At 40.0% G+C, this 12,490-nt stretch overlaps 1 protein-coding gene across 5 annotated transcripts in view; it reads right to left on the bottom strand.

Moving 5' to 3' along the window:
- LOC136430518 (synaptic vesicular amine transporter-like) overlaps positions 1-12,490 on the bottom strand; it is a 79,851-nt gene that overhangs the window by 17,552 nt on the left and 49,809 nt on the right. For all 5 annotated transcript variants that reach the window (XM_066421208.1, XM_066421206.1, XM_066421205.1 and 2 more), the window contains exon 2: positions 599-780. In XM_066421208.1, the coding sequence (XP_066277305.1) occupies positions 599-716 (118 nt within the window). In that variant the 5' untranslated portion in view covers positions 717-780. The remainder of the gene's footprint in view (positions 1-598; positions 781-12,490) is intronic.

Here is a 12,490-nt window from a genome sequence, read left to right as displayed (position 1 = left end):
TACAAATAAACTTAAAGTACATGTATGCGTCTTGATACTGTCAATTTTCTTTGACTAGATGGCATCTTCAAACGTTTCACAAATTTAAAGCTAACGTCTTTCAAATAGGCGTGTATGTGTTTACGTATTTTGCAGTAAAAATAGATCAAGGATCTACTACCGAAGACTTCCGTTGGGTTTCGCGCGTGTCACTGCCCGATCGATTGGAGTTTAAAGAATGTAAATTGATATTTCTAACCAAGCTGTTAAGATACACCTAGCTTTTAAGGATTTCCAGGTTCGTTAAGAGTGAAATCATAATTGAATCTGAAGATGCTTTATCCTTTCAAGATTTTCAAAAAGATATCTAAAGAACTTTGATGAAGGTTAGACATCCTGGTCATAAGATACACAATGCAGAAGTTACTCATGGATACATTTTGTAAACTGTCAGACGTTTTAAAAAAAAGCATCCACCTATCTTTCGTCAGTACTGAGAAAACCCTGAAGATTAAAAATAATTCAGTGTTTCCTCACCTACGACTGTTATAAGCATCCCGTCTAACAGGAATGCGATGAAGACAATGATAAACTTAAAAGAAGTGCATTGTTTCCTCACCTACGACTGTTATAAGCATCCTGTCTAACAGGAGTGCGACGAAGACAATGATGAGCACCAGCACGCGGGATTCCCGGCACTCCTCCAGGAAAGAGTCCCATTTTTTTCTGAAGCTCATCACGCTCTCTGTGACGTCAACCCACCGTCTCTTCAACAGGCTCGGGCAGTTATCTCAGCAGGGTCTGTGGAAGAAGAAGAAGACACTTCGTCAGAATGAATGTTCAGTGCTTAACACATCAACATCGGAAACCATTTGCTTGTTGAGGCCATCTGCTTAGCTAAGCTACTCAGTGAACTACAATTACTATTAACCCTACTGTTAATGAAAGCCATTTTTAATCATCAGCATTTCGAAGAAGGAGTGAAGAAAAACTCAACTCCTTTTATAAAAAAATACACTGATATCTCCAAAATCCGTCGGCGCCGGTGTTCAGGAATTATCGGTCCCCCATGGTGGGCGTGGCCTAAAAAGTACGAAGGCTCACAGGGCCAAAGCATAGATATCATCCACAAACACTGTCTTTGAATTGAATACTTACTGCCAAATGTATGAATTGTAAGAAGGCGGGACGGACATTGTCCACAAACACAAATATGAACGTTTCATCAACAAAAATATCAGTTTTTGGCCATTGCAGGGACACATTTTCCCGGGGTAGCCAGGATTTCCGGTCCCCTCATAGGAAAGTCAACAACTCTTCTCCTAGTAGTGATGCATTTGGAAAAATACTTTATTTTTAAATTACTTTAACTTGAGTTGATGCTCTTAACACAAAAATATAAACGTTTCAAGGGCAACAGTCTCTGCATTTGTCCATTTAGGGAATTCAGGGGAAGGGAACTCATTTTCCCGGGGTAGATCTAGCCGGGATTTTCGGTCCCCTCATAGCAAAGTCAACAACGCTTCTTATGATGGACTTGGAAATTGTTTGTCAACTTAAGGGACGCTCTTCTGACGACTTAGCACAACTATAAACGTTTCAAAAGCAAAAAAAATCTCAGGATTTGGCCATTGAGGGATTTCAGGGGAAGGGGACACATTTTCCCGGGGTAGATCTAGCCGGGATTTTCGGTCCCCTCATAGGAAAGTCAACAACGCTTCTTATGATGGACATGGAAATTGTTTTTCAACTTGAAGACGCTTCCCCGAAGACTTAACACAACTATAAACGTTTTCAAAAGCAAATTTTCCCGGGGTACCCGGGATTTTCGGTCCCCTCATAGAAAAGTCAACAACGCTTCTCCTGATCCATTTGGAATCCTGTTTTTATACTCAAAGACGCTTCTCTGAACAACTATAAAGGTTTCAAAGCAAAAAGTTTCAGAACTTGGCCATTGAGGGATTTCAGGGGAAATAAACTATAAACGTTTCAAAAGCAAAAGTCTCAATATTTGTCAATTAAGGGGGAGGGGGACACATTTTCCCGGGGTAGCCGGGATTTTCGGTCCCCTCATAGGAAAGTCAGCAACGCCTCTTATGATACATTTGGAAATTTGTTTTTATACTTAAAGACGCTTCTCTGAAGACTTAACACAACTATAAAGGTTTCAAAGCAAAAATTCCAAGATTTGTCATTTAAGGGGGAGGGGGACACATTTTCCCGGGGTAGCCGGGATTTTCGGTTCCCTCATAGGAAAGTGAAAAAACCGTTTCTTCTGATGTACTTGGAAATTGTTTGTCAACTTGAAGGCGCTTCTCTGAAGACTTAACACAACTATAAACGTTTCAAAAGTAAAAAAAAGTCTCAGGATTTGGCCATTGAGGGGATTTTAAGGGGAGGGGGACACATTTTCCCGGGGTAGAACTAGCCAGGATTTTCGGTCCCCTCATCAAAAAGTCAACAACGCTTCTTATTTTGGACTTGGAAATTGTTTGTCAACTTGAAGGCGCTTCTCTGTAGACTTAACACAATTATAAGCTTTTCAAAAGCAAAAAAGTCTCAGCATTTGACCATTGAGGGGATTTCAGGGGAAGGGGACACATTTTCCGGGGGTAGATCTAGCCGGGATTTTCGGTCCCCTCAAAGAAAAGTCAACAACGCTCTTATGATGGACTTGGAAATTGTTTGTCAACTTAAGGGACGCTTCAAGGAAGACTTAACAGAACTATAAAAGTTTTAAAAAGCAAAAAGTCTTAGGATTTGGTCATTGAGGGGATTTCAGGGTAAGGGGACACATTTTCCCGGGGTATATCTAGCCGGGATTTTCGGTCCCCTCATAGGAAAGTCAACAACGCTTCTCCTGATCCATTTGGAATCCTGTTTTTCAACTTGAAGACGCTTCTCTGAAGACTTAACATAACTATAAACGTTTCAAAAGCAAAAGTCTCAAGATTTGTCAATTAAGGGGGAGGGGGACACATTTTCCCGGGGTAGCCGGGATTTTCGGTCCCCTCATAGGAAAGTGAAAAAACCGTTTCTTCTGATGTACTTGGAAATTGCATCAGAAGAGACGTTGTTGACTTTCCTATGAACTAGGGGACTGAAAATCCCGGCTTAACCCCAACACGGGAAAATGTGTCCCCTTTACCTGAAATCTCCTCAATGGCCAAATGCTGAGACTTTTTGTCTTTAAAACGTTTATAGTTGTGTTAGGTCTTCAGAGAAGCTCCTTCAAGTTAAAAAAACAGGTTTCCAAGTGCATCAGAAGAGACGTTGTTGACTTTCCTACTTGGGGACCGAAAATCCCGGCTTAACCCCAGCCCGGGAAAATGTGTCCCCTCTACCTGAAATCCCCTCAATGGCCAAATACTGAGACTTTCTGCATCTGAAACGTTTATAGTTGTGTTAGGTCTTCAGAGAAGCGTCTTCAAGTTGAAATAGAGGTTTCCAAATACATCAGAAGAGACGTTGTCGACTTTCAAATGAGGGGACCGAAAATCCCGGCTATCCCGGGAAAATGTGTCCCCTTCAGATGAAATCCCACAATGGCCAAAACCCTTTGAAACGTTTATATCAATTTTCATACATTCGTCTTTAAGTTGAAAATTAGGGTCCGAAGTAGACCAGAGGAAGATTGTTTCAACTTTCCTATGAGGGGACATTATTTGTCGACAATGTCGACAGTGTAGAATTGTTATGTTACAGCCTATGTTGTTGTGGGCCTTCGTACTTTTAGGCCACGCCCACCAGTCTCAAACATGGACCAATGGCAGGAGGGGGACCGATTTTCCCGGGGGGACCGATAATTCCTGAACACCGGCAATATTTTGTTTCTAGAGGCCGTTTGATTCGCTAAGATACTACTGAACTACAGTGACCATTTACTCTAATGCTAACGAGGAGCGTACATTTAGCTCATCTGCAGAGAGAAGAATGGTTTAAGAAAAACTCAACTCCTTCAATAAAAACAACCAATGATATCTCCAAAATCCGTCGGCGCGCCGGTAAGCTTTTGCTTCCAGAAGCCATCTGATATAAAAATGAATTACGGCTACCATTCACACTCTGGTTATTGACGAGCTTAGTATCATCTCAACTCATTTGCAGAGCGAAGAATAGTTGAAGAAAAACGCAACTCATTCAGTAGTAACACCCAGCGGGTATCTCTAAAATCCGTCGATGCCAGAAAGCTTTTGCTTCTAGAAGCCATCTGCCACACTGAGATACTGAAATACAACTATCGTCTACTGCGATAAAGAGCTTACTGCCATTTTAACTCATCTTTAGTGCGAAGAGTGGTTGAAGAAAAACACAACTCCTTACATGAGAACAACCAACGGATTTCTCTAAAATGCCGGAATGATTTTCGTGCTAAAAGCCATCTGCTTTGGCTAACAACTAAATACAGTTACAATGTACCCTACTGATAGCAAATAAAATTACTGCCATTTTAGCGAAGAATGGTTGAAGAAACTCCTTCTGAAAAACACCTAATGGATATCTCTAAAATCCATCGATTTTTGAAAATTTATTAACAGGTTCAATTTTCTGGATCCACTCCCACTTCCTCCCCCTTCCCAGGGTGTAAATGTGTGGTGAAGTGATAAGGACTAATAGCGGCGTGACGTCCGTAGGATGAAGTTGAGATAAATATCCATAAACTTCAAGAAATTGATCCACAGCGTACTTCTTTTTTCAAATGGTTTCATCATGAGGGACTTAAGTATGGTACTTATAGCTTATAACCCCTGTTAAAGTTGCTAAGATGGCACACTTTCTCTTAATTGTATGTCAAACGAATATTGTATGTTACTTTGTTTGCTTGTTGTTTGTTTATTTGTTTGCATAGCCGTTAAACCATATTAAAACGTAACAGACACCAGTTCTGTGAGCTAAGTACAAGCTGCGTATAGGATAGACTGATAGGTTTGAAATGGCAAAAATATATACATAGAACGTAGACGTCAATGTCCCACTGCCCTCTACGAAGAGTAAAATGCTGCCACTCGAAACATTTTCTCTGTACAAATACATTTTGTGATTTCCCGCTTGTTATCATTTACACACTGCAATAGCTAGAATCACTATGCAGATGTTATATGTATATTGATATCCTGACGGTCGTGATGTGCGTTTGCACACCATAACAAAGTAACAGATTTGTCCATGACATTGACGCAAGCCGTATCATGTATAGTCCCTTTTAGTAACATGAGAAAGAAGGGTGTCACATTGTGACAGTTACATATGACATTCAGATGCTCTGTGACAAACGAAAAATGGAGCTCTCGTCTTACTGCTCGGTCAAATTCGTCCTAGTTCGACGTACAATTTTGATGTTGTAGACTTCGCAAGCAAGCTGTGACAGGCATCTGAATTTTGAACGATATATGCACGACTGTCCTAAGAATGTACTCAGCTTACGACCTTAGGAAGTGAATGTCATTCATTATATACTTTTTGCGCGTTGCAAAAGGTGTCCCCTTCTTAATGACGTTTCCAAACTTCAAACATGAATTCTCAATGGTCAACGCATATCGCTATGGTCAGGCTGTTGAAAATATAGGAGAACAGCTTATCACACATACTCTCTCAGTATAGCGTGAGTCTGCGTGACCCTTCAAAATGTCACTTTTTATTAAAAAGACTACTAAGTGCTCAAAACCCGCATATTTTTCCGAATGGTACCCAAGCAATGCAAACTCTACAGACAGTTATGTGAATCTGACAGAGCTCACGTGATCGACTGATCATTGTTACCATTTACATTACTGTGTCGAAATAACCAACCGGCCGTTTACATTGCAATATATATATATATATATATGTTGATTTGACTTTGTAATACAGAAAAAAAAATTGGATCTGGATCTGGCAATATAGGTGAATATGAAATGCAAGAGATGTAATGTAAAACACCTGTATGTTTATCTACAGGCTGGTCTACTAGCATTTTCCAACCAAAAGCGTTACACTTAATATAATATTGACAGACGATGTCTTGAATATGAAATTGTTTTTCCTCCTGACTACAAAATGTAATGTTCAAATGAAAAAAAAAATCACAGTGAGTGCGAAATTGAGTTGCTGGTGTGATCCGTTTCTTGTACGTCTCCATAATACACATATCTATCTACCTTTGAACAGACCCTGACCTGTGCCCGTACATCCGCAACTTGCCCAAATAACCACCGTTACTTCCCCGTCTGTTCTTTCCCCTTAACAATACCCTTCCATGTATCCGTCATTTGTAACACAAGACAAGTGGCACCATTACTCCTTAATGATGAAAGCTCTCGGAATCGCATCTATTATTTCCGAGCTGAGCCTCGCAACCTTTACGTGGTGGTGATGGATGCGTCTGATTAATTCATATCATCGCGAAATGTCCAGCGACAAATTTTCTCCTTTCAGAGCCTGACATCTTGCGGCGTGACAAATTGAGACCAAAATGTCAATGGTCTTTAGATCTTATTCAAGATTTAGATTTCACATGCAATGATGCTATAGGAAGGACGAATCTAGTATACGTCTTCACTCCATGACAGCCGGCGTCGGACATAGCTAAGTGACATTTCTGAAGAGCGTCCTATTCTTTTGACATATATTGATATCATAAGAAGATTAAACGTTTGGCCGGAGGATCTATTCATAAGATAAAGGATTCGATAGCATGACATGTTGTTGAAACTTGATACAATGTTAAAAGCGGTCAATCATTAAGAAATATACCAAAAACTTGATTGTTTTTAAACATTCTTTTAATTTTGTACATGTTCTTACATAATATAACTGTTTTCTATTTGCATTTATGCTTTTGAGGAGAGGGCGTCTTAAGTATTCTTCCTTTTGCCCGATCCTCAATCAACGTTAACAGATGCGACTAAAATAAGATTCAACACTTTCCAACAAACCTGACACCCTTTCAAGATAGATTTATGAGAGAAACTACCACTCCTACAACTAGAGACATTAGGGACAATTTACAATCTGCCTCTGAAACAGGGAGAGTCTCAGAGTAATTGAAAAGTATGACTTTGGTACTTCAGTGCAAAACGCCATACTCTTTCATAGATGTAGATAGCGGTCATTGATCACGTTTAAGTCAGTCTGAACGTATCACGTACATCATGTAAGTAGTACATGAGATTTTCGGATATTCCCAACTGTGTAATCTTTCATAATGACTTTTGTAATTGAAACAATAACAATGATCACGTTGTCAAGCTCACAAACACGTATGGGCATGCCTTTGCATTCCGATGAATTTAGCGACATAAATTCGATTTAACGCTGCATCAAATACGTCAGAAATAATTTGATTTACACGAAATGGCATACTAATGAGAGCATGACCATATTCCTTAATATGATATGTCGAGCAAATCTGATGGAATGTATTTAATAAGTTGTTACGTTTATCAAAGATTTTTGTCCCCAAAGCACGACTTGAGGAATAACACCGGAAAACAATGGGAGAATGTAATTGTCTGCGCTGTGTTCATAGTTTATATTTGCATGTGAAGAAGATCTTTCAAAAGATAAATGTAGATATCAAGGTGTTCTAATACGTACATATTTCTAACATAAAAGTATATGATACGGCTAAATCATTGCGTTCTGAATATGTTCTAAACACGCATTGCGTCATATAACAAAGATTTTATATATGTGTATCACTTCTCTTGATATGTACAGCTATTATTGAAAAGTGCAATAAAATTGAAAGGGATCAACCAGCAGTATACAGCGTATAGGCTTCTCTGTACTGTTATTCTTCAAACTGACGCATTGTCGTAGGCCTTTGGGGGGGGGGGGGGCTTTGCCAATCCACGTGCAACCTATCATGCACTTCCGTCCGCACCGTAGTGTAAAAACAGAAACGTGAACGTCGACCCATCAATCCACAGAGACCGAGGGAATTAAGGAATGTTTTGGAAGCAGCCATCTTTCCTATCACTCCCGCACACGCGGCTATAAAAAGCTCTGTCCAAAAAAACCTCATTAGTATTCAAATAGCACGCCCGCCCTGGTGTTCTGAACAGTCTTACTTATAGCATAATGGCGCCAGTAGATTGGACGGAAGACGGCACACTGCTGTTATTAACCCAGTAATGTCTATTGGGGGTAAACACAAAATAGTCTAATCAAGGCGTGACCTTTGTAATGAAAAAGAAACTTAATTCCATCATCAAGATTTTATCGAATTTGATAATTCGGCCACTTTTCATTAGTTTGAGTTATGGGTCATGTTAAGGGGATGTGAAATGCCATCCAGTGAATTTAAGATAAAGGTCAACTATTAAACTGAAAAATTACGATTTTCGTGGATTTTTATTTTCTCTCTGCATCAGCGGACACGATAGACGCATCCATGGGTTAATCCTTGGCTAAATTATTAAACTGTGTGCCATCAATCTCATTTCAAAAAGACTGGTCTTGTCAAACAGGTTGTTGTCATATTCTGCATTATTAAAAGTTCCATTAACGTGTGATCTGTTTGTAATACGTTACCGTCTATGACGCAAACTGAAGACTTATCGAATGTAGAAAATATGATCGCCTTTCATCTTTTTTTATAGATTTATGATAGAAGAAAACTTTGCGTCCGCTGAAAAAAAATTGTTGTGATAATTCAACCCATGAAGACGTATGTAGTGTAGGGGGGCCAAAGAGGGCAACACGTTATTTACTGGTCTCTCTGTGAGCGAAAAGACACAGAAAGGTATGCCCTATAGTCCAAACGCTTATCTCCATGGACAGCTTGAGCTAGCCCGACATTGCCGCCCGTTGGACAATAGCAAGGAACGGAATGAAACGACACACGTATTGACTTTTCTCCGTAAGACTTGCCAAATTCATCAACATTGTGTGAGGAAAAATTGTAAGGCAGGAATAGCCTCAGAGGATAATACTTACTTTTGCTTTCATTATACTTTGCTGAAGAAAATCACTTGGCAACTTATATATACATTTCTGTGCATACTTGGTCTTATACGAATGTTGAGATTGGTGATAAGTTGAATGGTATAGGACAGCTGCAAACTGTCTGAATATTCGGTTATTTTTGCCAATGTTGGTGTTAAGCAACGAATTCAGCAAAGATTTCAGTTACGATCCGGTCAGACCCTGACAAACTGACAGTTCATCCGAATCATCGGACGGAAATAGACTGGCTTAAGCTACAGATCCGCAGATGACGGTTGGGACCATGAAGACTATCAGGTTGCTCTCATTCAGACATGAAGGTACATGAAGCCAATGTCAATCGTGACGTCGGTACAACCACCTATTGTGTGTATACATTGATTGTAAAGAAGACTATACGGTGTAAACATTTCTATTTTATAGAGAACTGTCGTAGATCTATGGCCAGTAGCGTGCACCGTAATTTAATTTATTTTCCACCATATGATAAACTTAAATCCTATCTCGTATTAGCTATGGATAAAAACAGAACTACATGGAGAATATTGTTTCCCTTTGATCACCAATCTAGCATGAGGATGATTCCTCCTTTTTTGCGTACAGCTAGTAACCATAAAACGTCTCTGAGTCGGTAAAGTCTTCTTCTAAGTTTATCATTAACTCGCCAGCAATATGTTTTAAGACAGCAGATGGTGATGTGTGTGTTGAATTAGGTCAAGCTACATCATTATAACTGTAAATCTAAAATTGTTTATTGGCTTGCTCTATGAAATGTTTAGAGTTCCCATTAATTCTCGCATGCTCCTTGGGCGTAATTAATGAATAGCAGCAATAAACATCTGGCAAAGATGATTTCCGAACTAGGGCAAAGTGACAAGCTATTTGATTACGTTTGCATTGTTGGAAATATATTCTAAAACTTTTACAGCCTCTTCATATACTACAGCCCACTGATGTTACTATAAATGAATAATGATAATGATATTCTTTCTGTGTATGTGCAGATGTATCAATTGAGAAATGATTCTAAAAGTTCCAGAATCACTTGATTTCGGTATACCGCAGTCTACCACTGCCAATATCTATGTATGAATGATAATGATAGTCCCTTTGCGCATATTCCAGTGAATCAATGCATTTTATAGCGCTAAAAGTATTGTTTGATCCCTGGTAAAACCAAGCTAAATCAGGGTGGACCATTACGGTTGATCCATTTTGCCAGGTCTACCGAATGTTAAGATTTTATCAATTATACCATTTCTGATATACCAACGGCATTCGGGTGAGGAAAACAGCCATACGCTTATACTGAAACTGCGAGCAAGGTTAGTATCGTGAGGAGGGGTGTGGAGGATACTGTACTTTTTAAGCATTCTCTGCAAAAATAACCATATCCATCTGTGGTGCCCTCAAGAGGCCATCCAATGGAGGGGAGGGGGGTGGGGCAATCGGAAAATATCGCTGAATCATTTTAAGCATTTGTAATGAGGGCATTTTCCTTCCACATCCCCCATTCATTTTGATTATAGAAAAGGTAGTGCATGAAAACACATTGGGTTCCTGGTGGTGGAAAGTATTATGTTAACGGCACATCGGGCCCCGCGCGTTGATAGTTCAAGACTGCCAGAGGCCGACTCTTCTGTAGTTAGTGGCCTCTAGTGCACAATAACAAGAGGTTAACCGTTCACAACGGCATGTTTGGAGCCTTGTAACCTATCCTTCATCCCCTGTGCAGAAGAAGGGAGAAACTGCATGTCAAGACAAGCATCAATATTACATGAGTGAATAGATGTGGGATTGATTCGGGGATTTTTAGCGAGCAAAGCGGGCTTCCTTGAGATGGCCGCGGTATTGAGCGAGCGGGAATGGATAAAGCACCTTTACTCCGGACACGGAGTAATGGACCCGCACGTTTGATGGCACTTCATTGATTGCGAATAAAATGGCTAATTGTTGACTTTGCGAAGGCGCTTTGAAGGGCGTTGATGGTAAGAAGCAGACCTGTCCCCGTCTTTCTCTAAGTGACGACCGGGATCGTCGTGGTAAGGGCCTCGTAATGGCCCCGGGAGTGTTAAATATGGTCAACTCATCAAATGCTTCTGACGGCCGATTGCTGGAGACATCCAAGCTTTGAGCTGTAAGACCTTCCATGCCTACCGGCACGTGAACTGACTTCACATCAACGAAAGATCGTATCGTGAAGTTCACTGTTAAGTACAACTGAAATGTGTTTGACCCATGTACTGTAATGGCATAGTTTATTCACAGATAACACAGGCATTTGATGTAACCGAGATGTTGGATTGTTTTGGCAATTTTTCAGTGTCACAATGTGTCTCCCTAAAGCTTGTAGAGTGGTGCAGATTTCAGTACACATTTTAGTTAATCAATCATGTAAATAAGGTTTGATTAACATTATATGTGTCCATTGATCACTTCATGTCACTCTATGATGAACAAGACTAGCATATGGAAATTATGTAATTGAGAAAACACAGACAGACCCATCCAAACACGGATGCAACTAGTTGTACGTCACTGATTAGCCAGGTAATTGTGTACTTAAACCATGCTAAATAAAATCACAAAGATAAAATACCAACAATCGTATATCGCAAACACATATGTACACCATCATGACTTGCATCCAGCGCCTGTATCAAACGACGTGGAAATATTGATAGATGTTGTTCCTTACGACAAATGGCTATTACAAGAAACGCATTCGACATACAAGGTTTGATTCAAGAACGCATAATGTATAGCTTTATCCGATTGAAGTAAACACCGTTGGTTATCCGAAAAGTTCTAGTCCCACTCCTTGTGGAGCGAGCGGGGCCCCATCTGGCACCATACTTTATATACACCCGTCTTAAACTCAGTGACCGACGATTACACAATCAATAAGACCAACGATTTGTTAAAGAATGACATCCCCGAAGAATAAAAGCTGCCCGGCATCCAGTCCCGCACGGCTTCCCAACATAGGGGTTCTTCCTATAGTTCGATAAAATGTTGACATAGGGTTTTGGGTATAATGCATTCTGAATGAACCTATCAAGTTATTAAAGATTTTGTGTTCGGAGGCGCGCAAAGAGTGAGGGAATCACGACTTGTCCATCAGATGTGCAGGGCAGACGCGGCAATGCGTCCCATCGATCTTAGACAAAATTGGCTCCCCTTAATATTTAGGAATAGAGGATGCTTTCTTTATAAGAAAAGTGCTTTTTGATTGTATAGAGGGGGATCGATAACGCAGCGGTAAGTACAGTAAAGCCTAGTCTTGCACTTTGCATACAAGTTACCAAGGGATTTGGGGAGGGAAGTAACTAGATGTTTTACATCAGGATATGTTCGCCCGCGATAGTTATTCAATAAAGGAATAACATCCAGAAATATCATCAAGGTACATGAACATACAGAAATGCGGCTTGCAATAATATGATTTGATCATAATACATCCAAGTTACAAACAAACTATCTTCAAATGATGCAATGCCACAATGGCAAAAATGAATACTTGACAGGTAAGAAACTCTGATGAAGATGTTCGATGCTTTTTCGACCTAGAAGTAAAAAATCC

Source organism: Branchiostoma lanceolatum, chromosome 3 (genome assembly GCF_035083965.1).
Source record: "Branchiostoma lanceolatum isolate klBraLanc5 chromosome 3, klBraLanc5.hap2, whole genome shotgun sequence".
In the NCBI taxonomy this organism is placed as follows: domain Eukaryota; kingdom Metazoa; phylum Chordata; class Leptocardii; order Amphioxiformes; family Branchiostomatidae; genus Branchiostoma; species Branchiostoma lanceolatum.
The sequence above is the reverse complement of the archived record's forward strand: the minus strand, read 5'-3'. Positions and strand labels throughout refer to the sequence as shown.